Source organism: Garra rufa, chromosome 4 (genome assembly GCF_049309525.1).
Source record: "Garra rufa chromosome 4, GarRuf1.0, whole genome shotgun sequence".
NCBI classification, from domain to species: Eukaryota; Metazoa; Chordata; class Actinopteri; order Cypriniformes; family Cyprinidae; genus Garra; species Garra rufa.
In genome coordinates this window covers 25,156,041-25,183,474 of record NC_133364.1, presented here as the reverse complement: position 1 = coordinate 25,183,474, position 27,434 = coordinate 25,156,041, and the positions used below count along the sequence as shown (strand labels likewise).

Genomic DNA, 27,434 nt, shown 5'->3' with positions numbered 1-27,434 from the left:
AGTGTTGTTTACTGGTGTCCTCTATAACTTAAACCATAATTATATCAAATGTATCACTTTTTGAATCTGTTTTCGTCATATAATTCCAGAAAACAGAGGGGGAAAAGCAGAAAGATCAAATCTCCAGGTGTCACATGTTTGTTCTGTTGTGTTCCTGTCTGAGTTAGTTCCTCATTTGTTCCCATGGTTTTTGATTAATTGCTACACACCTGTTTCAGTTCTCCCTAATTAACCTTCTAGTATTTAAGTCCTGCGTTATCCCCATTTCCTTTGTCTGCTATTAGATGTTCCCATGTGTGTGATTCTCCTTGCTCTCCTGTATTTTCGTTGTGGATTATATTAAAAGACTGCATTGGAATATTCTTGCTTCGTGCTCTTCCCTTAAGCCACACTACCCGTGACTGAATAGCAGACCCAACAACAGTTTATTTGCGGCGTTTTTTCTTCCTTTTGTTTTGGTTTGTTTCTTTTTTTTCTTCCCTCTCCCGGAATGGATCTGCCAGCAGTCCAACTCCTCTGCCTGAAGCAACAGGACCGTTCGCTGGAGGACCACACAAGGGACTTTTTAGATCTGGCGTGTCTTACACACTTCCCGGATCGCTCGCTCAGTGTTTTCTATCACGCCAGCCTGAGCGAGCCGTGTAAGGCACGCCTACCAGCGAACGGTCCAAGGGAGGATTTCGCCGCCTTCGTGGAGTGGGCGCTGGAGAGTAATGGACTGTATTTCTCCGTCTGTCCTGTTCAGGAAGACCTCTCCAGCCCCACTCCCGATCCAGAGCCCAGCCAGCTTTCATCACCCCGCAGCACGGAGCACAAGCCAGAGCCCACCGCAGCCGCACAGCCAAAGCCCGTAGCGATTAAAGCGCCACGATCTGCCGCAATTAAAGCGACAGAGGACATCATCGCCCCGGAGATTGAGCCTGATGACGCGACTGACCAGGTGTGTGAGCCGGCTACACTGTGCAACACCGTAGGAGTCCTTGTGGAGATCGAGGGCTTAGAGGGAGGTCCCGCCCACACTCCTAACACTGAGGGTGAGCTGCAGCTGAGCTATGGATATTATCATAAAGAACTTTTGGAAATATTTGAAGTGGATCTTATAGACTGGTTTGGGGAGATATTATCCAGCTCTCCTGTGTCTCCGCTGGTTCCGTCCAGCTCTCCTGTGTCTCCGCTGGTCCCGTCCAGCTCTCCTGTGTCTCCGCTGGTTCCGTCCAGCTCTCCTGTGTCTCCGCTGGTCCCGTCCAGCTCTCCTGTGTCTCCGCTGGTTCCGCCCAGCCGTCCTGAGTCCCCGCTGGTTCCGCCCAGCCGTCCAGAATCTCCGCCAGTCACATCCAGTCTTCCAGAGTTTCCGAAAGCTCCATCCAGCCGTCCAGAATCTCCGCCAGTCAAGTCCAGTCTTCCAGACCCTCCGCTGGTCCCGTCCAGCCGTCCAGAGTCTCTGAAGTTCCCACCCAGCCTCCCTCTCCCGCCTCCACTCAAACCAGCCAGTTCCTCAGCCCTGTCTCTGCTAGTGCCTGTCTGTCCCTCAGCTCACCCTCAGGCTGCGCCATCTAGGATTGTGGATCCATCTCGGGACTTCCAGGCTCCAGCTCCGCCTAGGCGGGTCGATCCCCAGTCTCTACCTCCAGCCTCCGAGTCCTGGACTCCACCTCGGTCCTCCGACCCTTCGGCTCCGCCTTGGCTCCTGGCTCCCTCATCTCCACCATGGCCCGTCATCCCACCAGCTCCACCGGGCTCCCTCGTCTCTCCGGCTCCGCCTTGGTCAGTCGTCGACCATCCGCCGCCTCGGGACTCCATTCCTCCGGCTTCGCCTTGTCACTCTGTCCCTCCGGCTCTGTCAGGCTCCTCCTTCCCTCCAGCTCCGCCTTTGTCCTCTGTCGCTCCGGCTCTGCTGCGGTCTTCCGGATCCACATCTCCGCCTCATTCGCCTGAGCCATCAGCTCCGCCTTGGCCCTCTGGACCCTCTGTGTCACCCTGGCTCTCCGTCTGCTCGGCTCCACCTGGGTCACCTCTGCCAGTAGCTCCGTCTCCATCGCTCGTCCCCAGGGTGTCATCTGCCATCTCTCCACCATGGCTCCTCCCTCCTTCGACTCCGCCCTGGGGCCTCGTCCTGGCTGGTCTCTGGACTACCATCTGGCTCCTCCTGCTTCTGGCTCCTCCCTGGCTCCTTCCTCCATCTACTCCACCCTGGCCTCCTGAACTTTACTCCTTTCCCATTGCCTGCCCTTCGCCTGCCCCACGCCCGCCTCCTGAACCCCCACCCTCCCTCCTCTGTTGGACTCTTTGTCGGCGCGAGGACGCGCCTTTCCGGGAGGGGGCGAAATGTCACATGTTTGTTCTGTTGTGTTCCTGTCTGAGTTAGTTCCTCATTTGTTCCCATGGTTTTTGATTAATTGCTACACACCTGTTTCAGTTCTCCCTAATTAACCTTCTAGTATTTAAGTCCTGCGTTATCCCCATTTCCTTTGTCTGCTATTAGATGTTCCCATGTGTGTGATTCTCCTTGCTCTCCTGTATTTTCGTTGTGGATTATATTAAAAGACTGCATTGGAATATTCTTGCTTCGTGCTCTTCCCTTAAGCCACACTACCCGTGACACCAGGAGTCAGAGAGTAACAGAGAGTGTGAACATGGTCAGTTGTTGAGTTAAAGGGCAGAACAGCGGCAGATATAATTGGACATCTGGAGAATTTGATGCACCGCTCATATAAAAAGAGCTTCACACATCACATCCACTGGGACTGTAAAGTAAAGCTTTTTTTCCTTCATCCCTCTTACTTTCTCAGTCTGTTTTGCAATCCTTGGAGTGTTTCACGTGTCTTTCTTGTGTTAAATAACCTATTTTTTTTTTGTATCTTTGCATCATTGCAGACTATCAGACGCAGATCAAACAAGCAGTTTTTTTTTCTTTAGGCATGAAGTGATGCTAAGGACTTTTAAACCCACAAACACATCTGTAAAATGCTGGAATTATTCATTTTATGTTCTCATTTTCTACCAGCTTTTTTTCTCTTATGTTGCTGAGAACCTTGGATTTTAGTGTCTTTTGTTATAGCGGATTTTTTATGTGTGTGTTGGAGATGTTCTGCGCTCTCCTGTATTGTTCTGGATTCATCTCTTGAATAGTCTTCCTCATGCACTGCTGAATCGCAGATCTGTATTGTGTTCTAGGTGCTGCTGCTTTGATAAAAAGCTTGTCAGCATGTCTGCAGTTCTTTCCTCTTTTATTTTTGTTTGTTTTATTTTTAGGGAGAAGAAAATAAAGGAAGACAATCCCCGCATCTCTCATTTCTGCACAGATAACACAGCTCCATCTGAACTCAGTGTGAACCTTTTACAGTAAAACACTCTCACAGGGAGCATGAAATCATGATATTATTTCAGAAACAGCAATAACGTGCATATTTGATATTTTTAGAGCTAAAATTCATGAGGGTATTCCAGATCACGCTGTTCTCTGCATATAAACCCCTGTTTTATGATCAAGAATAATTGAAAAGAAGCAGCAGTGGAGACTGGAACTATAATATTGACTAGTGATGGTGTCTACAGGCAGAAACCTGAAATATGTCCAATACTGTCCTACAGTACATTAACGTCCCAACTGAATTTACATTTATGTCTTTGTGTCAGCACACCGTAGAGCTCAAATCTAGTAGTTAAAGTCTCATTTTGTAAGTGTTTGAGATCTCAATAATGTGTTGGAATGAATATTGTATTCTCACACATTTTGTATGTTAACCAACCTGTTCTTATAAGAAAATGTAACACTTTCACAAGGTGGTGAATCATAAGATTAGCATGAAGTTCCACTTCTAACCCCACACCTAAACCTAACCGTCACTGTGGTGTAAGCAGATGGTACAAAAATGTGCTAATGAGATTGTACGAATGTAAACGAATTAGACATCATCAAATCATAGAAACATTGGAACAGTCCAAAATAAGAATCGAACACAAGTGTGCTTACTTATGAATAAGAGAAAGAAATAGGAAACAGAGAGAGAGAGACAGTAAAAGACAGAGATTAGCCGTCACACATTTTGAATTTACCCTTTTGTGTCGCAGCTCTCTAGAGCTTCTGCTCATCTTTATGTTTTTAATTAAGACGCCATTTTTCTATTCAAGCTGTTTCTCTGCTTCATTCTCACAGGAATAATTGTCATATAGAGTTAAATAGCACAGTGCTAATTGTTTTCCAGTGTAGATTAACTCAACCGTGCTCAGAGCGTCCGAGTGGGCGGAGCTAACATATTGATTGACACATTCATTGTGAATGCATTAGGTCAGTCCTCATCCAGCGCTTATTCTGTCATATATTAAAAGGTCTGCCTGCGCACTAATAACTCGAGCTGGTGGCAAAGTGCCTACGTCTGATAAATCACATTTGCATCTCGTTGCTCGCGCCGAATGCCTGCAGAGAATTGATTAGTGGACGACAGGCTCTGTTTGCTACTGTATAAGTTTATCCTTCGGCTCTCTGGGGCTCAGGATCACCTCTCTCTCTCTATACTGGCTCATTTTAATGTCACATACTGTAGCAGTGGATTGTTAGTAGATTTGCCCCTGCCTGCGATGAGGTTTATATGTCACAGTCGCTCAATCACGGTTAATTTCTTATTTCATCTCAGACTCTCAGATTAAATGATGCTGCCGCAGCCCTTCATATGCAGTTATTCAGCCAATAACACCAGCCTATTAGAGGTTGATGCAGCTGATGTTGAGTTTTCTTATTTTCCGCAGATTGGAGAGGTGACATTCTGCCCTCAGAGTATGAATATGAGGGGAAAGTGAGGCTTCAGTTCTAATACGTCACATACATCTCAAAACTGTTGCTTTAAAAGCATAGTTAGAGGTTAAATATGAGTTGCAACGGCTAATGGCTGAGTCTGTCAGTGAAAATCGAGTCTTGACTAAATGACTCACGTCTGTTGGCTGGCGTTTTATTCACTCCTCATTTTTAAAAGATGCCGTCTGTGAACACATGTAAAATTGGAGATTTCACACTCGCACACTGAATAGTGACAAATAAATTTTGTCACTCAAACAAATGGCTTTAAATTTTCATTTAGTGATTTTGGTTTCCAATTCTAGTTAACTGAGTACAGGTTTACTAGGAATTAGTTTTGAACAGGAAACAGGAAGTGTGATGATTGCTTTGTTCTAAAACCTTGTCAGCAAAGAAGAAACTGGATTCAATAGCAAATGCAAGTAAAACAGTTTATTGAAAGCAGACAGAAAGTCAGGACTGTAAGAGACTGGTCGAGCCGCGATGATGAATCCCAAGTAGCGCAGGATCAGCGGGCAACCGAGAGCAGAGGGTCAGGAAACAGGAACGAAGAGAAGTCCCGATTAGCTGAGTCCAGGAGGGGCGAAGACTGAGGGAAAACACAGGAGACTGCCACAGCACGGGGACAACACCAAACGATCTGACAACAAGAGACAAGCAGAGCGATCTTAAGTAGCGTTGCTGATGAGCTGCAGCTGAACCTGATCAGCTCATCAGCGACCAGAACCACACCCACCAAGCACGCGCTCAGACACAGACACGCATCCAACACACACAGACACGCAAAATGAGTAAATGAACCCATAAACCGTGACAAACCTAGTGCGCTGATATGCTGTCTACATAAGCAGCTGCCTTCAAAAGAAAGATCTTCACTAAAATAGAAAAAAACAGCTTTTGTAAGGGATTTTAGACTATAGTTCTTGTGTGGGAAATGCAGGTTTGAGTCTGTGAGCCGTGTAACATTTGAGCTAAAATACAGCCTCAGGACTTCTTTCCTGTGGTTTTCCAGTTGAAAAGGCAATGACCTTTGCCCTGCAGCCACAAACCTGATTCAGCAGACAGACCTTGTCTGAACCTCCTTGTTAAATGTCAATGAAGGACATTTATACTCAGTTACTCAGACATTTATTATAAGACTGCTGTGAGTAGGCTTGAAGACTCCATGCCAATATGATTCTCAGCTGCTTTGGAGACTTATATAACTTAAGGTTGTTTTTTAATGATAGTGTTGAAGGTTTTCTCCTTTTTCAAATGTCCTGTATATGCTGCAGTATAGAGGTACAGCATAAACCTATCCTTGCATGACTTCCTCTTTTTCAGCTTTTTTCTCGCAGACACTGTTGAAAACAAACAAAGGTCTTACAGTTCGTACTGTTCATTGACATTCTAGTGTTGTTGAACTGTTGTTCATTGTACCAATCCATATTGTTCTGCAAAGCTCAGTCTTTTTAAACACAATGAATGACATGATGTGACTGACTATGCTAGTTCACTGTCATTAGCATCAGAACATTTGATAAATCAGAAGAGGGCAGAAAAAGTCAGTAAACCCACTTGAAGTGTGACTAGCAGAAGGTTCCTCTGAGAGCAGGATACCAGCTGTCTCTCTCCACGCTATCAGTCCATGTGTCTGATTCACAGATGAACGTCCCGTCAGGCGCTTTGAGAGCCTCTGAGCTGCTGTAATGATGCTGTATTCAGATGAAAGAGGCCTGACTCCTACAGAGGTTTGTGAGCTGCAACAATGAGATCCGGCGTTCAGTAGCACATCTGCTTGACGGCCTCAGAGTCGGGAATATATTCAGCCATTTTCAAACTGCAATGTTGCATCTTTTCCAGTCAATAGCCCTGTTTTACACACTGTCATCTGCACACAATGGCAGGGGCCATTTGGATTCTTTCTACCTTCCAGATGGGATGTTTCATAATCGAATCCTTATTTTTCTTTACTCTGTTCATTCGTGTCCTTGGCGGAGCGCCCAGGTATGAATGCTGTGAAACAGAAAAATGTGCTTTAATTGTGTAACTGTAGGTAATTTATTGTTTAGGCCACTATTAATCATAGTTCAGAAGCTTTGTTGGGTTCTCAATGTTCTGTGAAGCCTTTTGTGAACAACTTTTCTGTTGAACCAGAGTGCAGCTGTTTATTAGAAGTGTTTATTTGTACTTCTACTTCGGAAGAGCACAGGTTATTTTTCTGGTGTTGGACTTTTCTAATAAAACATGTTTGCCACTAGATGTAATATTCTTTTCTGGATATTGGATAAATAGGAGGGTGGGTTGTTATATGGTCTATTTCTTTTCTCTAAATTGAATGTTTCATCCAATAAAGTTTGGTTTCAATTTACCCACAAACACTTTTCCTGTACAAAACAACAAAAGTTTGGTGTCATTTTTCACCAATGAACATGAAATCGATCTTTGTAATGGTCACTCTGTTTCTCTGCGGATGATTGATTGTTTATTTCTTCTCTTCTAGTGGTTTGGGGATCTAGTCACACCGGTTTGGTGGGAAGACGTTTGGCTGAAGGAGGGATTCGCTCATTACTTTGAGTACATTGGGACTGATTTCCTCTTTCCAAAGTGGAACATGGTGAGTTGTTGCTTTCAAGTGAGCACTGTAGTTTTCACTTCATTTCATACAGTGAATGATCCATCACTTCGTACTTGATGTGATGTGACACAAAAGACTTGTCTCATACACACATACTCTCACACCACTGTATACAAAGAGTGTTTAGATGGTTTTCATGCAATTCAAATGTGTGAATCCCTCAAAATGAGAGCAGTTCCTAAGTGATTTTCACATACAAGCTCTTGAGCATTTCTTCTTGTGCTGAGATTCAACTGAGCAGAAAACAAAAATCCATTCACAGTTCATTTGAGTGCTATAGATATTTTGATTGCTCAATTTTACCAGTTAAATGTTTTATACAGTTTCACAAAACCAAGACGTTTCAAATTTTATGGACATTTACTTCTTGTTTAATCTGATTCTTATTAAATTCAATAACAGGATGCATATAAATTCTCTTTTTTCATCTCTCTGTGGGTTGAGCTGCTCTCTCCAGTGAGTTTTTTCAGTGTTGGGTCAGTCAACTGTCAGAATATAATTGCATCACAGTGTGCCAGTCGCTGCTGCCTGGTCAGTGTCACTCAACATGGCCAGTATCATCACTCTTAAAAAAGCTAATACTGTTTGTTCCTGCTGAAGCCATCCAGAAGAGATCTCACAGTTTGCAGTGGACAGGTTTATTATGAGCTTTTAAAGAACATACTGTTTTGACCTTTTTGATTGTTATTATTAACACAGTTTGAGTCGGACATCATGTGCAGATACAATCTGTTATCACATATCTCTATTTCAGTCCTGCTTCATTGCCACAGCAACTGGTGCTTCTGCCATCATATTTTCATGTGTTGTAATGAAACTTTAATCTATAAGTAGTCATCGTTAGGTCAATTATCAAAGGAGAAAGCTGTGAAATAACAGTGCCACAAGATTGACGAGCTTCTGATTGTAATGCATTCTGACATGTTCGAATACCTGTGCTAGTCACAAAATATGCAAATATTACTCAGTGAGAAGACAAACTACATTAGATTTGTGATAGTCTGAACTAAAACTGCTAATTTACTGCAGAGCTGCACTGGATTTTAAAACTCAAGGCAACACAGACACATAAAAAATAGCACAAAATATAACCCCCTATAAATAAAGTGCAGTGCAAAAGCTACATGAATGAGTCATCCACATACACTTTCAACATCCAGATGGGTTCGTGTCTGGAGAAAGACAAGGCATAGCTTCAATTCACAATGCTCGCCTGTCTCACAGGAGTCACAGGTTCAGTGATTCTCTGAATGGTTGTATAACGGCCAAGAATTTTGAGGTTATTTTACCAGACCAGGTGCGTCCAGACACATCATCTCATGATATTCCTGTATTATAGGATGATAAACAAATCCAGGAGTGTTTGTGAACACCAGGAGGAAGTCAAACACCTTCCACAGCTTCTCCAGTCTATATATATAGTCTACTATATCTGAACATTATTTATCTTTCATGGGAATTTCAGGAGTGGAGACTCACGGCGAGAACAGCGCTTCCACCTTCTTGCCCTAAAAATGCTTTTTCTTCCAGAAGAATGACACAATAACCCACAGCTACCATCCTGCAGTTCTTCTTTAATTATTTTAGCATATGTAGCATATGTTATGATGCTACATATTGTACAACACATTTTCTGTTTTTTTTTTTTTTACTGTTCAGTGTCTACATATCACTTTTATTAATAAAATCCACTTTCAGGTTTGTTAAAGAAAAACAACTTGATGAAATAATTCAAGGACAAACAGTTTTCCCTGCTGCTTCTGTTTGATGGTAATGGTGTTAGCAATTAGCATAATGCTATTCCAGACCAGCTTTAGTGGCCTGTAATGTAGCTATTGTGATGCACTTTATTGTGACTTCACTCGTAAAATGAAATAAGTACGTAGGTCATCAGCACAACAAAACACATCCTAGTTTTTCTGTTTATTAGACTTTGAATTAGCAGTCATGCTGATTAAATCTGTTTGGATCTTCTGCTCATTATGATTCACTGACTGTGTGCAATTTTATCATGAGCTAGTGTGAAGATTATTGAAGATTGTTGGTCATGACGCAGACTTGATGTTTGGTTTAAATTGGACATTGTTTAAATTTACTTAAATGTCTCTTTGAATAAGATAGCACCATTGGTTGCTACCTGATCTCAGGACAAAAACGTACCTGTGGGAACTTTTTTGCAAGATGTGACAGACCTACCAATAACTACAATGCAGTTTCCAACAGAAATGAACACTAGAGGCTGTAAAACAGCGAGCGCTTGTAATCGTTTTAATCTAATCTATCATCTGTTTCGAGAAAGAAATACGAACACGCTTTTAGCACCACTCAGTGGACATTTCACAACGAATATATCATGAAGCGTGCATGCTGGTACGTATTTCGCGTCTTGCGAAAAAGTTCGCACAGGTACATTTTCGTCTTGAGATCAGGTTACTTATTTAAAATGTGTGAGATTTCAGCTCATACATTCACATTCTCTTTCACATTCATATAATGACCTTCCCATCCGTCTGTCCCAGTATTTCATACCTCTCTGCTCCAAGCCACCTTGGTTATGGAGCATCAGCCAAGCAGAGAGATCATTTGCCGTAGGGAATGCCATTTCAGGGAGCAATTGGGTTTTGATGGAAACACTTCAGTAAGCTGATAGGATGACTGTAAGCATTTCCCTACCAGAATATGGATCAAATTGCATGTTTCAAGAGGAAGGAGTCTAAACCCGAAGTGACATCTCGCAAATGCACAGGAAAATGTTGGGAATGGATCTGACTCAGAGCTCTAATAGGTCATTAAAATAGTCTATAGGTTTCTTCACCTGCTCATAACTACTGGACTGTTAGTTTTCCTCCACTTTCTCATGTTCATCATGCTAGAGAAGCTTTGGCTACCAATTAGGCATTGCTCCAAAGCTGCTGTTTAGGATGCCAGGCATCACTGTGGTCTCTACAGGTTGATCAGTGTGAAACTTCAGGTGCATCTACAGCAGGTGATGATGTTGAGACACTAATAAGCAGGGTCTAAATGAAGTATCATTGGACGTAAACACCTTGTTGAAAGCACATATGGGCCAGATGTAAGCTCTTCTCATTTCATAGTGCACATTACGTGACTCACATAAAATCACCAGCTGTTCTCTTTCTCTCTCTGTCTGGTTCTTGGTATTCATTCACCATAATAATGTAAATTTACATGGAGGCCTCATTTGCTATTGATTGCATGAATATATGCCCATTAACCTTTGAGGCTCAAATTAGTCTAGATTATATAAATAGCTTGAGAAATTAGGACACTGATTTCAAGAAGTCTCTACTTTCTCCAAGATCTTCGCTCTGAAGTTGTAGCTGCAGTTCATTAGGCTAAGCATGTTTTTGTCACCATCTCTAGCTGGAGTGCCTATGAGCTCCTCTAGAGGGCACTCCATCTCATATCTTTGCTACTCCACCCTAGACTGTATTTCCCAGAAACCCCTGCCTAGGAATCATTTACAGACTCCTCCCATTGTCAATCAGGAGGGCTATAAAAGATGCGCACTCACCTGCACACAGGACTGAGTATTGAATGTTTGTTTAGCCTTTTTGTGTTTTTCCGTGTTTCCTTGCTTTAGTGTTTTCCTAGTTTCATGATTGTTCGCTGCCTGCCCTGACCTTTGCCTGTTTGTGGATTACTCATTTGCCACTTCCTTGCATTATATTGTTAATTAAATAATTTTATCCTTTATTAGCTGATACCTTTGGTCATTTAGATGTTAAGATGAAATTTATTTCAATTCCATCTGACAGACAATTTTATTTACAAATATGGCAAAAAGCTGCCCAACAACCGCACATTAATCTTAGTTTGGAACTGTATTATTGGTATTGATTTGTTGACTTCTCACTTCTATGTGAGTTTGTTTTTTTGCCTTATGTTATTTCAATAATCCGCTTTTAGAAGAATGTCAGAATATGAGATTATGATTGTGCTTTGATCACATTACAAGTTACCAGGATTCACCAGGTTAATAGAAGATGCCTTATTGTATTGACATCAAACTATGAATGATCTGATGAACATTTGTTTCTTGATTCATTTCCGTACGTTGTTTGTTTGAACTCAAATCCCTTGATTAAAATAACCCGCTCTCTTGGATTAATGTCTTCAACGGGATTCTTAATCAAGCAGCCAAAGGCTTTAATAGGCAAGAATTATTCATAATGATGGAGAATAAAGGTGTAATAAAACATTCAGAGTATCAAAGCCAGACGTGTTTATAGTATCAGATAGTTTGTGGGTTTTGTCTTAGTCACACATTTTTAATAAATACATAGAAGAGAAAATAATAAAATCTTAATTTAGTGTCATTTTGAATTTGGTCCGTCGGTGCAGAGATTTTGCCAGAGAGCCCATTATGACGATGTTCTGGATGTGAACCTGCAGTGTAATGCTTTCATATATAATTCATGTGATTCGTATTTCATCCATTTTCATGTACCGGTAACTGGCAAACCGCCACTTTCAAATGAGAAACAGGAAAACAGTGTCACTACAGAAGCAGATTTTACTGAAATGTATTAGAGTTTGTGGTACATTGGTGGTTTAATTTAGGATAACAATATCTGTGATTATTCTGTATACTGTGTTTGTATCTTTACATTTATTCACAGAAAAACAGTATAGTACAATGGAAACTTTTTACTTAATTGACTCCTCGTGGTTTATTTTCTCATTCTATTATTTTTAAAGAGTTAAAAATCAGTTCAGAGTTACATCTTCCTCATGTGCTCCTGAACGACTGACTGTATTTGAGATCGTGACTCTCTGCTGATCCACAGACACAGTAAATGATGAGGGTCTTTTTCATCTGACCCAAAACTTTTACCTGTCTCTAGAGTGAATCCTACAGGGAGACATTTGATCAGAGCAGAGACGGAGAGACCCTCCGCACAAATCAAACACACACACACACACACACACACACACACACACACACACACACACACACACACACACACACACACACACACACACACACACACACACACACACACTGTGTTGTAGCTCATGTAGTGTACGTCGTGTTGGCTCCCTTGTGTCGGCGGTGGTTTATCGTATCAACTGCTGTTAATATAAAGGCTTCAGTTGTGAGAAATATGAGCTGGATTTTCCCATTACCACTTTCTAATTTCATTTATAGAGCAGCTCAAAGTTATTTTTACTTATGGAAATAAAACAGAAGCTTTTATGTAACACTTTTATGTGTTTGAGACTGTAAAAAAACAATAAAGTATATCTCTTTCTCTCTGTGTCATCCACAGGAGAAGCAGAGGTTTCTGACTGATGTTCTTCATGAGGTGATGTTACTGGATGGTTTGGCCAGTTCTCATCCAATTTCTCAGGAAGTGTTTGAGGCCACAGACATAGACAGAGTGTTTGACTGGATCGCATATAAGAAGGTAAGAGAATCTCATCAGCTTCTACAGACTTAAGCTGCATGATGGAAATGCTTATAAACCTTTAATATTCAGCTGAGCTGAATGAACTAGTTTATGCTCAACACTGAACATAAATAAAGTTTAGTGTGATTCCACATTCAGTTCTATTTTCTACAAGCAGCCAGAAGTAGAGAAACAATGACTTTGTAAAACATCAGTATAGTCGGTGTAAATCAGTCATTTATTTATGTCAGGACTTCACCGCTAAACTTAATCTTTTATTAAGTCCAGTAAACAACCTCAGTTTGCTCGTTATTTTTCACCCAGACTTCTGAGTTTGTCTTTGTGAATTGTAAATGGAGTCGCGTTGTTTTAAGCCTCCTCACATACACAAGAAAAACAGTTTAATTAAAAGCTTGTTTTTTAGTAAGTTGCGGACAGAAGCTGTTACGCTGAGAGATTGTGAGGTTTTGTGTCCTCTGGGGACTTTAGTGGAACAATAAACATTTCATCTCAGACCAGACGACGTCTAATTACCTCTTTCTCTCTGGAACACGCTTTAAATAACTCTAGCTACCAAATATATCCTCTCATTCTAAACATCTGAAAGCCATTAAAGGCACAAAGAGCAGTAAGGAAAAATCATTGTCCTCTAACGGAGATAAAATCATCCATCCACTGAAGATTTGAGTTTCTGCTTCAAATCTCTTTCCAGCTGTCAATTAGAGCAAAGCGGGATTCTAATTGGCTCTTGCTTGTCACCAAGCCCCTCCCCCTGATCCCTACAGGCTCTGTGGTGTTATGAACTCTGTCAGTCACAATGCAGTGATCCTGACACCCAGTCGTCCCTCATCACTTCCTCCTCACACTCTGAGGACTGTGATATCCCACAACACATCCCATGAGTCCTCAGCGCTAACAGGAAGTGACACTCATCACATAGACTGTGGAGGATGGGATGTGGAGAGATGGGAAATAGATGCTGTCAAATGAGCATGTCAAAGTCACTCAAAGTCAAAAAGATACAAATTTATGAAGGTGCAGAAAACAACAGGATGAGTGTCATGGAGTCCTTGTTTAGAAAAACCTTGAATATTTGACTAGGAAGACCTGCCAGAAAAAGAGCAGGGACATAATTAATAACTGAACTTTTATTAAATACTGTTAAACAGTTTCTGCAATGTACAAGCATGTTAAAATTTAATTTAATTTAATTTAATTTAATTTAATTTAATTTAATTTAATTTAATTTAATTTAATTTAATTTAATGTAACACATATTTATGTACAGACAAATTCATATAAGTGCTTTAATAAAAATACAAGCTTCACATTTTTGCTTAATTCATCCCTATACAATGTCATGCCGCATTGACTTCAGTTGTAAGTGGATTACTGTAATTTTATATTATGTATATTTTGCAAATAAACTGTATGTAGAGCAGGTGTAAATGAGAAGCTTTTACTGAATGTGTGTTTTTCTGTTGTGTCTTTAGGGAGCCGCTCTGATCCGTATGCTGGCGAACGTCATGGGACAGCCGCTATTCCAGAGAGGCCTCAATGTAAGTCAATAGTTCCCTGTCGATACTTCACTCGTACTGCGTCGTAAGACACTATCGGGAAAAAGCTCCTTTTTCTCCTGAGACTGAAGCATTTCAATAACGCAGTGTAACTGCACGGCCATTGGTTTGTGCAGTGAGATAAAAACAAACCAATGGCTCGGCAGCGGAGCTGCACGAGCCTATGGCGATGATTCGCGCCCGATCGCGCCAAAAGGGGCGGAGTAAATGGCCATATAAGCGTGCATTTCGCCATAGGATCTCAGATCCTTCTCCTTCAGGGACGACTTCTTTGCTGATCTATGAGACTCGATGCTGCTCGCCGTTGACACGCCTTCGCAGCGGATCAAGCTGAACGAGAGACCCTCTCTGCTCGTCTGATTAGCCGCTTCTCCGCCGCCTTCAGCGTCGCAGCAGCAGCGGTCCCAGCTGATCCCCTGCCGCCATCTGGTGAGTATAAAAGGGCTTATTTCTAAGAAGTAAGTTCTAAAAGAGCAAATTTTCTTGCGACGTTGTTGCAAATGTCGCGATGCGAGTGGCTCGTGCAGGGCTCTGCACGATGTAGAAGGGCAGTGAGTGCCGCTCACTGAGACGGAATGCTGTCGCTGACAGTTTGAGTCTCGCTCTTTTCGCTCGCTAACCCCGTTCTCCCGTTTCTTATCTCTCAGCAAGGCTCGGAGAAAGAGACCGTGGAGTCAGGGAACTAAGCAACAGGGTTTGAACGATCTTACGCCGGCAGTGAGCCCATGTGTTCGCTCTTTCCGTTGCGCTTTGATCTGACAGCTCCGCATTTGTGTGTGTGTGTTGCTAGGGAGACGGACTGGTTTCACTACAAAAGCCCGGTTCGCTCGCAGAAGGCGCTCCAGCGCTCATGTCTCTCTCCTCCCAGTAATCTCGGAGGAAGCAGCAGCGAGTTGTGAGCTGAGCAATCAGGCATGAGCATTCTCATGCCGACACACATTGTGCGAGCTTTATTGATTTGCCAGCGTGTGTTACTCGCGAGGATCAGATGCACTCGTTACACGAGCGGCTTTAATCCTCCCAGGCAGATCAGAGCGAAGCGCTGTTACATCTATTACTCACGGCTTTGCTTTCGTGTATGCGTCGCTTATGCTGCGCTCACAGAGGCGAGCTGCTTTCATTATTAATAGTATGGACATGTTCGTGGGAGCCTTCTCACGTTTCTCTTCTCTCAGTTACCTCGGAGAAAGAAACGGTGAACGCGCGATCAGACTTAAGTTACGTAACGCCGGCAAAGCCCCGCGTGCGTCACTCTCTATGCAGTTTTTGATCTGCCAGTGTTATGTGAGGATCTGCGCCTCTCGCCTTATCGAGCGGCTCTATCCTTCTGAGCAAATCGGAGCAGAATGCTGTCACCTATGATTCTATATTGCTGACAGCTTCATATTTCAGTGCGCCTCTCGCCTGGGCCACGCCCACGCTGAGGCTGCGTGCTCTGAGACAGACAGCTCTCTCTGCGAGTGTTTATGGCTGGATCTGCTTTGCTCACAGCTCGTTTTCTCAATGAAGACGGCCCCGCCCCTCCCCTCGTCTGCTACGAGCAGATCTGGGAGGATGTGCGCAGCGTTTTAAACTGCCTATATGTTTATACAAAGATCATCAGTACTCCTCTTTTTGAGCAGTTTGATCTTTTTAGGTGGATTAAAGGAGAATGCTGTCACTGTGATCATTACTGACAGCTTCAAATTGGATGCGTCTGGGCCATGCCCACGCTGAGGCTGCGCTCGCTGAGACGATGAGTGTTATGTCTCACTGGCGGCTCATTTTCTCAATGAAGACAACCCGCACCTCTCCTTGTCCGCTACAAACGGACATGAGAGAATGCACACAGCACTTTGATAGCCTCAAAACACCCCGTTTTGTTCCGGGTACCGACGGCCATATGTTGTGGAAAATGATGTGACCCCTGGGCCCTTTCTGACAGCGTCCTCACAACCTGCCATTGTCATAACGGTCAGTTGCTCGAACCAAAGCAACCCCTTGCCACGTGGGCCGAGGCCTGGCAAGCCACCCCCGGAGTGTCAAGTGGGTTCTGGGCATAATAGAACGAGGTTACACACGTCAGTTCGCTTGAAGACCACCACGCTTCAGCAAAGACGTAGAAGTTTTGCGTACAGAGGTGAGGAATTTGTTGGCAAAGGTGCCGTAGAAACGGTTCCCCCAACAAAGAGCGAGTCAGGCTTCCACAGCCGTTTCTTCCTCGTTCCAAAGAAGGATGGCAGTCTAAGACCCATCCTCGACCTCAGACTTCTGAATCGCGCCCTCATGAGACGGCCGTTCAGAATGCTTGCGCTAAAGCAGATCCTCTCGCAGATACGCACAGAGGACTGCTTTTGCTCACTGGATCTGAAAGATGCATACTTCCATATCCAGATTGCCCCCCGTCACAGGCAATTCTTGAGATTCGCCTTCGAGGGATTGGCTTATCAATATACAGTCCTTCCGTTCGGACTGTCCTTAGCTCCCCGCACGTTTACGAAGTGCATGGACGCAGCGCTTTTCCCCCTGAGACAGATGGGAATCCGCGTCTTGAATTACCTCGACGACTGGCTCCTTCTGGCCCAGTCGGAGGACGAGCTAATACACCACAGATCCATAATCCTCTGCCACTTAGAGTGCCTAGGACTCAGGGTCAATTTTGCCAAGAGCGTGCTGTCTCCCAGCCAACGTATTTCGTTCCTGGGAGCAGTTTTCGACTCAACCCGAATGAAGGCAGCAGTTGCGCCGCAATGAGCCCAGGCTATTCGCAGGCTCGCGGCCTCCTTCAAAGTCGGAGCCCTTCGCCCTCTCAAGACTTTTCAGAAGGTGCTCGGCCTGATGGCCTCGGCATCCCCAGTACTTCGGTTGGGCCTGCTTCAAATGCGCCCTCTGCAGTTCTGGCTGAAACCAAAGGTTCCTCCTCAAGCCTGGCGTCTAGGACGTATCAAGGTAGATCAGGCCTGTGTCACAGCTCTGATTCCTTGGAAGAACTCTCAATGGATGGAACAGGGCGTTCCCCTGGACATGGTATTCAGAAGGAAAGTGGTCTCGACAGATGCCTCCAACTCAGGTTGGGGGGCACTGTGCGACAGCCAGCCTGCATTCGACCAATGGTCGAAAGCAGAGAGTCGCCTTCACATCAACTGCCTAGAAATGCTAGCAGTGTGTTTAGGCCTCCACACCCTTCTGCCGGTCTTAAAGGGACACCACGTCTTAATCCGCTCGGACAGTATGACAGTGGTGTCTTACATAAATCACCAGGGAGGTCTTTCGTCGAGACGTCTATTCACGTTAGTGAAACGTCTCCTAAAGTGGGCTCAACTGCACTTCCGCTCGTTGAGAGCAACACATGTGCCAGGCAGGCTGAACCAGGGAGCAGACATGCTGTCTCGGAGCAACGTCTCCTCAGACGAGCGGATGCTTCACCCCCAAACGGTTCAGGAAATATGGGCGGTCTTCGGCAAAGCGCAAATAGATCTTTTCGCCTCAGAAGACAATTATCACTGCCCAATCTATTTTTCAAAGGAACAGGATGCATTGGCCCATGAGTGGCCCAATCTCCTTTTGTATGCGTTTCCCCCGACTGCCCTGATACCACAGGTCATCAGGCGAGTCAGGGAGCAGAAGCTCAAAGTCCTGTTGGTGGCCCCATTCTGGCAGAACCAGCATTGGTTTCCAGATCTTCCTCGGCTGCTTTCGACAGCGCCGTGGCCCATTCCACTGAGACGAGATCTCTTAACACAGGCAAACAGAACGCTATGGCACCCCCAACCGGAATTGTGGGCTCTGCACGTATGGTCTCTCTCAAGCCAGAGCACCCTCTACAAGGCGGCTCTATGATCTTAAGTGGTCTGTCTTTTCCGCCTGGTGTTCCACCTGCGGTGCAGATCCGAATTTATGCGACATATCAGTGATATTGTCCTTCCTTCAGGAGCTATTGGACAAGGGAAGATCTCCCTCCACGCTCAAGGTCTATGTGACAGCCATAGCGGCATTCCATTACCTTATAAATGGTCAATCTGTGGGAAAGAACGATCTGGTCGTTCGTTTCTGAAGGGGTCAAGAAGGCTTAACCCTCCTCGCCCCATCACAGTTCCTTCTTGGGACCTACCCACGGTGCTGAGGGCTCTGAGAAGCCCTCCCTTTGAGCCGCTTCAGTCCACTGACCTTCGCCCTCTGACGTTGAAAACTGCCCTGCTTTAGCATTGGCATCAGTCAAACGTATGGGTGAACTACAGGCGCTCTTCGTGAGCCCTGTATGCTTGGAATTCGGGCCAAATGACTCTAAGTCATCCTGAAGCCAAGACGTGGTTATGTACCTAAAGGTCTCTCGACGCCGTTCAGAGACCAAATTATTTCCCTCTTGGCTCTTCCTCCTTCGGTGCAAGACCAGGATTTTAATCCCCTCTGCCCTGTTAGGGCATTGAGGTGTTATGTAGAGCATTCTGCTTCCTTTAGGCAGTCAGAACAGCTGTTTGTGTGTTTCGGCGGCCGCACCAAAGGGTCTTCGGTCACGAAACAGAGGTTATCCAAATGGGTAGTGGAAGCCATCATGCTGGCTTACTCTTCCGTGGGCCTACAATGTCCCATGGGGGTAAGAGCCCATTCGACTAGAGGCATCACCTCGTCCTGGGCCTGGTCCAGTGGTGTTTCCATTGCAGAAATTTGTGCGGCGGCCGGCTGGGCCTCGCCGTCCACATTTGCTAGATTTTATAATCTGGACGTCCCGGTCTTACAGACTCGGGTCCTTTCTGCATAATGGGATAACTGTTACCAGTAATAGATATTATGTTGTATGCTTTGGCCTCAGTTGGAGTTCCAGACTGCACTAATTTCCCTGGAACGGATGTTATCAGGTCATCCTGATTGAACAAGTTGGCCCATATTAGCCCTTTAGTGCTAGGGCCATGTCAGTCGTTCCTCTACCATAGCAACGGCGGGATTGTACTGGTTCCCCATAGCGTCTTACGACGCAGTACGAGTGAAGTATCGACAGGGAACGTACTCGGTTACTTTCGTAACCTCGGTTCCCTGAGATACGGGAACGAGTACTGCGTTGCTGGCCGTGCTATGTAGCTGCACGACTCAGTCGTCGCTTCAGTCGAAGTACCTGAGATCCTATGGCGAAATGCACGCTTATATGGCCATTTACTCCGCCCCTTTTGGCGCGATCGGGCGCGAATCATCGCCATAGGCTCGTGCAGCTCCGCTGCCGAGCCATTGGTTTGTTTTTATCTCACTGCACAAACCAATGGCCGTGCAGTTACACTGCGTTATTGAAATGCTTCAGTCTCAGGAGAAAAAGGAGCTTTTTCCCGATAGCGTCTTACGACGCAGTACTCGTTCCCGTATCTCAGGGAACCGAGGTTACGAAAGTAACCGAGTACGTTTTCTTTCATCTTCTCTTTTTGTGGTCACACATTTGTATGTTTTACTCCTAATGTGTTATGAATATGTTTATAAGACTGTATTTATGAATTATACATTCTGCATAAATGCAGCTTTAACAGGATTGTGGCGTAATATCTAAAATACTTCTCTATTCAAAATCTCAGTCCTTGTTATATCCTGTGAATATTTTTTCTCAGGACAGCTGAATGTGCTGCAAATAAATCTCACTATTTAACATTGGAAAATCTCAGCGGATGTTTATGTTCTCAAGTCCCCTCAGGTTGTTCTGAGTATCTCATATGTTTTTGCTACAAGCGTTTGGGAGATTATGCAGCGTCGGTTTACATGTGTTTCTTATCTTTAGAGCTACAACAGCTTGTCGTCGTGTCATGCGTAGCCATCACACTTGAGGTGAAAGCGGCACAATCAGACAAGTGATTAAACATGTTCGTGTCAGAAATTAATTTCATATCTAAAAACATTCACAATCAGAAGTTTCAGAATCATTCTCTGTGTTAAACCGGTTTATAGAAACTCAATGTTTGATATAATGTAGAAGTGTTGTAGTCAAAAGGTGTTTTTAAGTTCTCTAAATCTCTTCCTGTGTCCATCTGGTTGTCAGGCCTCCTCTGGAGTGAAATGCAGATCTCTTGATGTGTTATTAGAGAGTATTAATGGTTTTGTGGACACCATATGGCTGCTACATGAAACTACATCCTGTAATGTGGTGAAAGGATCTGGGCCGTGAACAAACAGGCTGCAGGTTTGAATCCAGTGAGAGTCGATGTAAATGAATAAATGTAAATGAGTTAAAGGTACAAATCCCTCCTGAAGCGAGTTCACACAGTTTCAGAGGTGTAAGATTCATGTACGAATTCCTCACCTTCTACATCCACATAAATCACTTTTCAAAACATCCGTAAGTTCGCATTTTATTTCTCTACGCTTGAGATGCTGTCAAAAATCTGACAGTTTTAGAGTTGTTTTCTGGGTTATCTTTGTTGTTGTGGTTTAATGTTACTATTAGTGGCTGGAGGCACAATCAGGTCATGTTTCCTGCAGAGCAGCACATTCAGAGCTTCATTTACACATGTAACATCTGCATACAAGCTTTATATCACAGTACAAATACATGTAAGATCAGCAGACTGATGTCTATTTATCTTGAACTGGCTGTGTGTTGTATTGTATCTTGTATTGTATTAATTTTCCTCAGTGCTCAATATAGAGACTTATGAACTCTTAAACCCTTGTAAATATGAAAGTATTTAAGAGGAGAAACACAGCATTTCACATCCGCCATAGATCCGGCTCTCCTCTTTCGTCTGCTGTCTGTCTGTGTCTGTTCACTGAAGCTAATTTCATTCTCTCAGTGTCTGTCTTTTGCTTTGTGTGGCATCTCTTCTCCTCCTCGTGTCTCTGCATAATTGAAGCAGCAGACATTCGTGAATACTGAACAGTTGAGAAGCAGCAGACTGGTTTTAGTCTCGCTTAGACCACCATTTCCCATCCCTCTCTCTCTCTGACTCTCTTCATTGGTAAATGTTGGATGGGCTGCTGATGCAGGCAGATGAATGTCTCTTATAAAAGAATAGAGGGAGTCATAAATGAAGTCTGAATGGGTTTTAGGGCTCGTACAGCTGGCTGGAGTGATGAAGCGTTCCCGTCTCATTTACACACACTGCCCATTGCTTTTAACACCACTTTCGGATGGATCATATTATAGGATGTAGGAAATATTCATTCTGGCTGGGAATGTGAAATGCTTGACCTATGAATAGCAGAGGACAAGTGCTTCAGCCCTGGAGAAAAAAACTTCAGTGTGTTATAGTCCATCTTCATCCCTCGGATGTGATTTGGAACCACAGGAAGCTCTTTCCCTGGATTCGGTGCTTCATAGTCATGTTTGTCAGCTCTCAGCAGGTTCCTGACTTGGAGAATGGCAGTCCGTGAGATTCCCAGCGGATGTTGTGGGCTAATAATTTGTTCTGAACACAGATGAAATAGCCAGATAGTCCTAGATTCAATTTCCTGGTATTCTGGAACATAGAGAAGATACATTTTCCCATCTTTCTCTTCTTCTCCCAGCAGCCCCTCTGGCTCGGCTGTTCCGCCTCATTATTACTGTTTTCTGTTTCTCTCTTATGGATACTTTAAGTATTTCTGTCTGTCTCTGTGTGATTGATGGGGAGAATAGGTAAACACAGCACCTCACCAAACAATCTACCTCCACTGCCTCAAAATTACTTTCATATGCAAGAAAATTGTAGACATATTTCTACTTGTATTACTTTTGAGGGAACTCATTTAGTTGGATGAGTAATGAATTATTTATGATCTGCTTTGACTGTTGTGGTGAAGGCTTTTGCAGAAAACTTGTGTTTTAGCTCTGGGGGATTTACTTTTTGAAAGCGATCAATCTTTTGTCTCCCTTTGTAGGTAAATTGGCCATGCAGAATCAGAAACCAAAACCGAATGTGGTTATAATATCTGATGAAGCATCGTTCAGGATATTATTCTGTGCTGGAGAGTGTCAGAGGAGTAACTAGCCATTGCTAATTAGAGTAAATTAATTACATCCACAACCATCCCACTGGAATCTGTTGAGTTACGAAGATCTCTTCCAAGCTGTCTATCTAGACAGATTTTCAGAATCACAAGTACACACTCAACATCAAGGCTTGTCCAAAAGGCAGATAGCAGCATTCTGCTGGCTATAAAAATAACTTATTTTGACTAAAAAACAGCCCCAGGATGCATTGAAACATTGAAAAAGAATCAAACCAGATGCAGCGTGTTGTCATTTTAATTAAATATTGCTGGCTGGTCGCATGACGAAAACGTGCCTCTGGGAACTTTTTTGCAAGACGCAAAATATTTACCAGTAAGTACATATCACTGCAGTTTCCAACAGAAATGAACACTGGAGGCATAAAACAGCGAGCACTTGTAATAGTTTTCATACACAGTTATGATTACAGCTCCATATGCTTCGCTTTCCGGATGTAACAAGCTTGCTCAAGTCAGAATTGTAATAACACCTAAAAAAAAATATCTTTTCCTGGTAAACAAAACAAACACTCTTTTAGCACCATGTACTATTGGTACTGTCGGTACGTATTTTGCGTCTTGCGAAAAAGTTTTCAGACCAGGTTGAAATATTGTCTCCAAGTTAAATTTCTCTGCCTTTTGTATTGTTCTTCTTATTACAGCATCAAGTTTTGTTAGTAGCATATGCTAACACCAGTCTCTATTGTAACTGCCTGGCAGTTAATTAGAGAAACACTGTATAGACACTATGTAGAACATTTCAATACTAAGCTAGGATGCTGCCTTACAACATATGTAGATGTTTTCAGACAGTAGACAGCTGTTAATGCATATGATTTTGTTGTCTAAGTCTGTCTCTCTGTAAGAGCTTTTGGTCACTAAACAGTGGTGGGTAGCAACACAGTCATTAAAAAATACACTTTTTTTGGTCAAGCTGTCTGGAAAATGTCAACACCAACATAAAATGGCTCTGGGTGGTCCTTCACTGCTATGCAAATGTATGCGAATGAGCAGAAGGGGTATGTCTTACTGCAACATTTGATTTCTTAGCATTTAGTCTTGCTGACGGCCCTATCAGAGGCGAGATTGGACCACATGGTCACTTCGCTTCAGGGCAATAACTCTGCTGTTGGAGGAGAGAGAAAGAGACGAAGAGGAATTGCTCTGGTTTCAAACAGATTCATCAAGATGGTCACATGAATCTGGTTCTGTTCCAGACTCAAATCCCAGACTCTCAGAGAGCTCAGCAGAGCATGTAGAGAGATGGAGGCCAGCTGGACTGGGTCACGCTGTCAGGATCCCAGTGCAATTTGCTCAGACCTCTCAGCATGAAGCCTGTTCACGTTTCAACAAGTGCCTGTTTTGATTCGATTCATGAAGCAAAGGCTGAAATAATTGCCTTATTAAAGGAATTGTTCATCCCACACTCATGTAATTTCAAATACTGTCTTACGTTTATCATTGGTGTTGAATGCTGGTATAATTGTTTGAAACTATGAAAAACTAAACCTTTTTGTCGGTTCATCACACAAAGATAGCTTATGATTTCATAAGAGTTATATATATAATATATTAATTTAAACTACTTTAAAGGTACTTTTATGGTCTTCATGAAAATCAGCCACTGGTTTTTGTGTATTGATTTGTTTTGGACACTAAATATCTCCATTTGTGTTGTACAGAAGAAGCTTTTTTTTATATAATTATCCCTTTAAAACAGTATAAAGGAAGTAAGAAACCAGTCCATTGTCACATGCACCAGTATTAGCAGAGGACATGCAGTTTTTTGTCAGCATGTTCTTTTGACTCCAGCAACAGGAAGCGGATTACAGCTGACGGGTTTATCGCTCACGGTCACTCAAGAGTTATCAAGGAATCTCGTATATAGCCGAGAAACAGCTTCCCACCAGATGTTCTTATCAGATGAATGTAAATGTGCTCTCCGGGAGCAGACTTCTTCTTCATGTCGCCCACCACCTGTACCACTGAGACTGCAGGGCAGAACACACACACTGATAATGTAGCGTTTGGCACAAGCGCTGCCTCTGTTTAACAGATTAAAGTCTGTGAGCAGTGAAATGAACGCCCACCGGTGTCTTCGCTTTAATAATACACGACAATTACAGATATGACATCCACTTTTCTATGCTGATTTGTCTGTGTTTGATGTTGAGGCACTTTCATTATGCACTTTATTGAGTTAGTGTGAGGTGTTTCCTTTCTTCCCAAAACTCACTTGTAATTAAATAGTTATAATTACTAGTTCCTTATTAATAAATGTTCACTTCAAAAGTATGCTAACCAAATTTGCCATGCGTTTTGGGCATGTACTATGGTAATAGCAGATAAGTGGTACATGGAAAATACATTTGTAAGAGTATTTTTAAGTTTTTACTCATGGAATAAACTCAGCATGTTTATTTTAATGTGAGCAATCTAACCATCTTTTATGCCCAGTAAAATCATTTTGCTGATTTGTATGTTCAGTGACACGCTGATGCAGCATCGACTCGAACAACATAATCAGCCTCTAATTGGCCTCCTTATGGTCCTCCTTGAACTGACAGCCAATCACACCCAAACATCTGCTGCTAATTTGCATACATTCAGCTTGAATTGAGAGGATTAGTAATGTTATTGTTTGGGCTTATTGGTTTCCCAAGTTCACCGTTCCCGTCCAAGTCCAATTTATTTCTCTTCCAATATTGATCTTCGTCTCTGTCTGTTTGCAGGATTACTTGATGACGCACATGTACGGGAACGCGGCGAGAGATGACTTGTGGAACAAATTTTCCGAGGTGAGATTTGACGCATCTTGTGGTCCATGAGCGGGAATCAGCGCTGGGGTCAGTGAGTGTTGGGCGACAAGTGAAATTGTGTGTGTTCAACCTACTTAAATTCACCCAGTGCATCTCCTGCAGGCAGGTGTTCAGAGATTCCCGCGCTGCATATAGGTCAGAGGCCATTATATAACTGCACATCATCAGCCGTGCACAAATTTATGCCAATACACCACCCACTCACATCAACGCATAAGGGTTTTATGGAAATGCCACATGGGAAAGAGTTTGATACGGAGGCTGGGTTGTGTTTGATAGTCTTGCTTTTACACTTAGAATGGAAACGTTTTCTACAGGGAAAGGTTACATATTGTCTCAGATATTTGATCACTGAAACCTGCTAAATGCAAATGCTCACAGATACTGATAACGAAGGCTTGATGCTGCTGATTCTGCTGATTTTAATTAACTTATAAATTACTTGAATCTTATCAGACCCCGATTAGTGAAGTGTCACATAATTGCTGACAAGCCTGATGAGTCTCTCAAATTAAACTTGAGCATCTGCCCTTCAGCTCAGGTGTAGCCAAGAATAACCCAAGAAAAAACCCATAATGATTTTCTGAGGGAAAGTTGACCTATTTAGATGCTTCACTCTGGCTTCTAAAAAAATACTATTTTTATTAGGTCTGATGTGAGGGCCGTCCTCCTGACAGAAACACTCAGTTATCTTTCCTGTGATCTGCTGATTCAGTTTCTCTCTTTTAGTAGTACCATTGAGGGTTTAGCAATCATATTGTTCCTGGCAGACTTCATTTCCCAAAATTTCTTCTGTTCAGTTACCGGAACAACAAATGCTGCAATGCTAATGCAAAGTTCCCACATTAAATGAGAACAGAACACTATCATGGATGGAGGTATCCAGTAAGTATATCTCACATTTAACTAACAAATGTAACTTAGGCAAAATGACAGTTTCTAATGGCTGGATGATTTAGGCTTTTTAAGAGGTACATGAGAAAATGAAAAGGCATAAGACACTTAAAGTGAGCGAGAGGAACTTCTAGCGAGTGTGAAGAAAACAGTCATAGCTAACAGTCATAACCACAGTGAAGTTAAGCGCTGGGTTCAAGTCATCAGCTCAAAGCACAGAGATGCACTTTTAAAGTCAGACGACTCTCAGAAAGTCTTTTCTCGCTCATCTCACAAAGTGTCATGACTTTAATGAGATTACTTTCAAGCGTAATCTCAAAGTTATTATAGTTTGTAATGGAACAGCAGGACATTTAACAGCTATCAGCGTCGTATGAAGCATTTTGTCATTCACATCACTCTCCCAAATGCCAAATGCTGATGTGCACCGCTTCATTTTCTCTTTCAAAACTGAGCGGATTTAAAGGTGAATTTATGTGAAAGGGCCGGACCTGGATTCCTGTATCCTCTCAGTGGCCGAGTTCGTCAGAGACTGACGAATTTAGCTACATTAACAGTCCATGACAGCCCATCATCTAATGAATACTGATATGCGCTGTGTTCATTAGCTATTCATGAAATCCAATTTGCTGCAATAATCTGGCAGTGCTTAGCGCCCACAAAGCCCTTTGTCAAGCTCACGGCCCATCGCCGGACAGGCCTTCACTTCCTTTAATTATAACCACCAGGGCAAAGGTACAGTAGCTCCCTGAAAGCCGTCCTATAGAAAATGATTCATAATGTAGGAACATCGGCTGCCGTCATCAGCCTCTGCAGAGCCTTCTCTGTATTCACATATTAAACAAACCATGAGTCATTGACAGCTGTGAGAAGTCTTCCTTTCACTTGTCATTTTCTACATAATATCCCAGACACTAATTAATAAAAGTCATCTCATAATAGCTTGGTTAGTCTTATATTTTAATACTCATAACGGTCAGAATCATCTACTGTATGCAAGAGTGTCCTAGTTATACTGGAGAAGGGAAGTGCACATACTCGACTGATCTAGTCAGGTTGATATTTGCAAAATGCAAGACAAGCAAGCCTGACAGAGCACTTTTGTTTCTGCCACCACTATCTCTCTCCAATCCCATGAGTCTCCACAACACACTAAATCTGTGCTGCTGCAGAAACACTGCAAATCTCCACCGGTTTGCAAACAATTTCATACAAAACTAACTATTGGCCCCTGCAGCTCTTTAGGATTCAATGTATGGAAATGATGGACAATATCTTTGGAGCCAGTGACATTCGCTCTGATTCAAAAGCAAGCATAAGACTGAAATAAAACCTCAAAATACTGACTTTGCATTGGCAGTTGTATACACAATCTTCATGTGAAGCTGAAGGAAGATTCGA

General features: G+C 43.1%; 1 protein-coding gene across 1 annotated transcript in view; it reads left to right on the top strand.

The window, feature by feature from the left end:
- Positions 1-490: 490 nt before the first annotated feature.
- The window catches only part of LOC141332844 (thyrotropin-releasing hormone-degrading ectoenzyme-like), a 62,038-nt gene continuing 35,094 nt past the window's right edge, over positions 491-27,434 (top strand). The window contains exons 1-6 of the mRNA XM_073837802.1: positions 491-1,007; positions 4,747-4,793; positions 7,275-7,388; positions 12,704-12,841; positions 14,317-14,382; positions 25,053-25,118. Of these exons, the coding sequence (XP_073693903.1) occupies positions 491-1,007; positions 4,747-4,793; positions 7,275-7,388; positions 12,704-12,841; positions 14,317-14,382; positions 25,053-25,118 (948 nt within the window). The remainder of the gene's footprint in view (positions 1,008-4,746; positions 4,794-7,274; positions 7,389-12,703; positions 12,842-14,316; positions 14,383-25,052; positions 25,119-27,434) is intronic.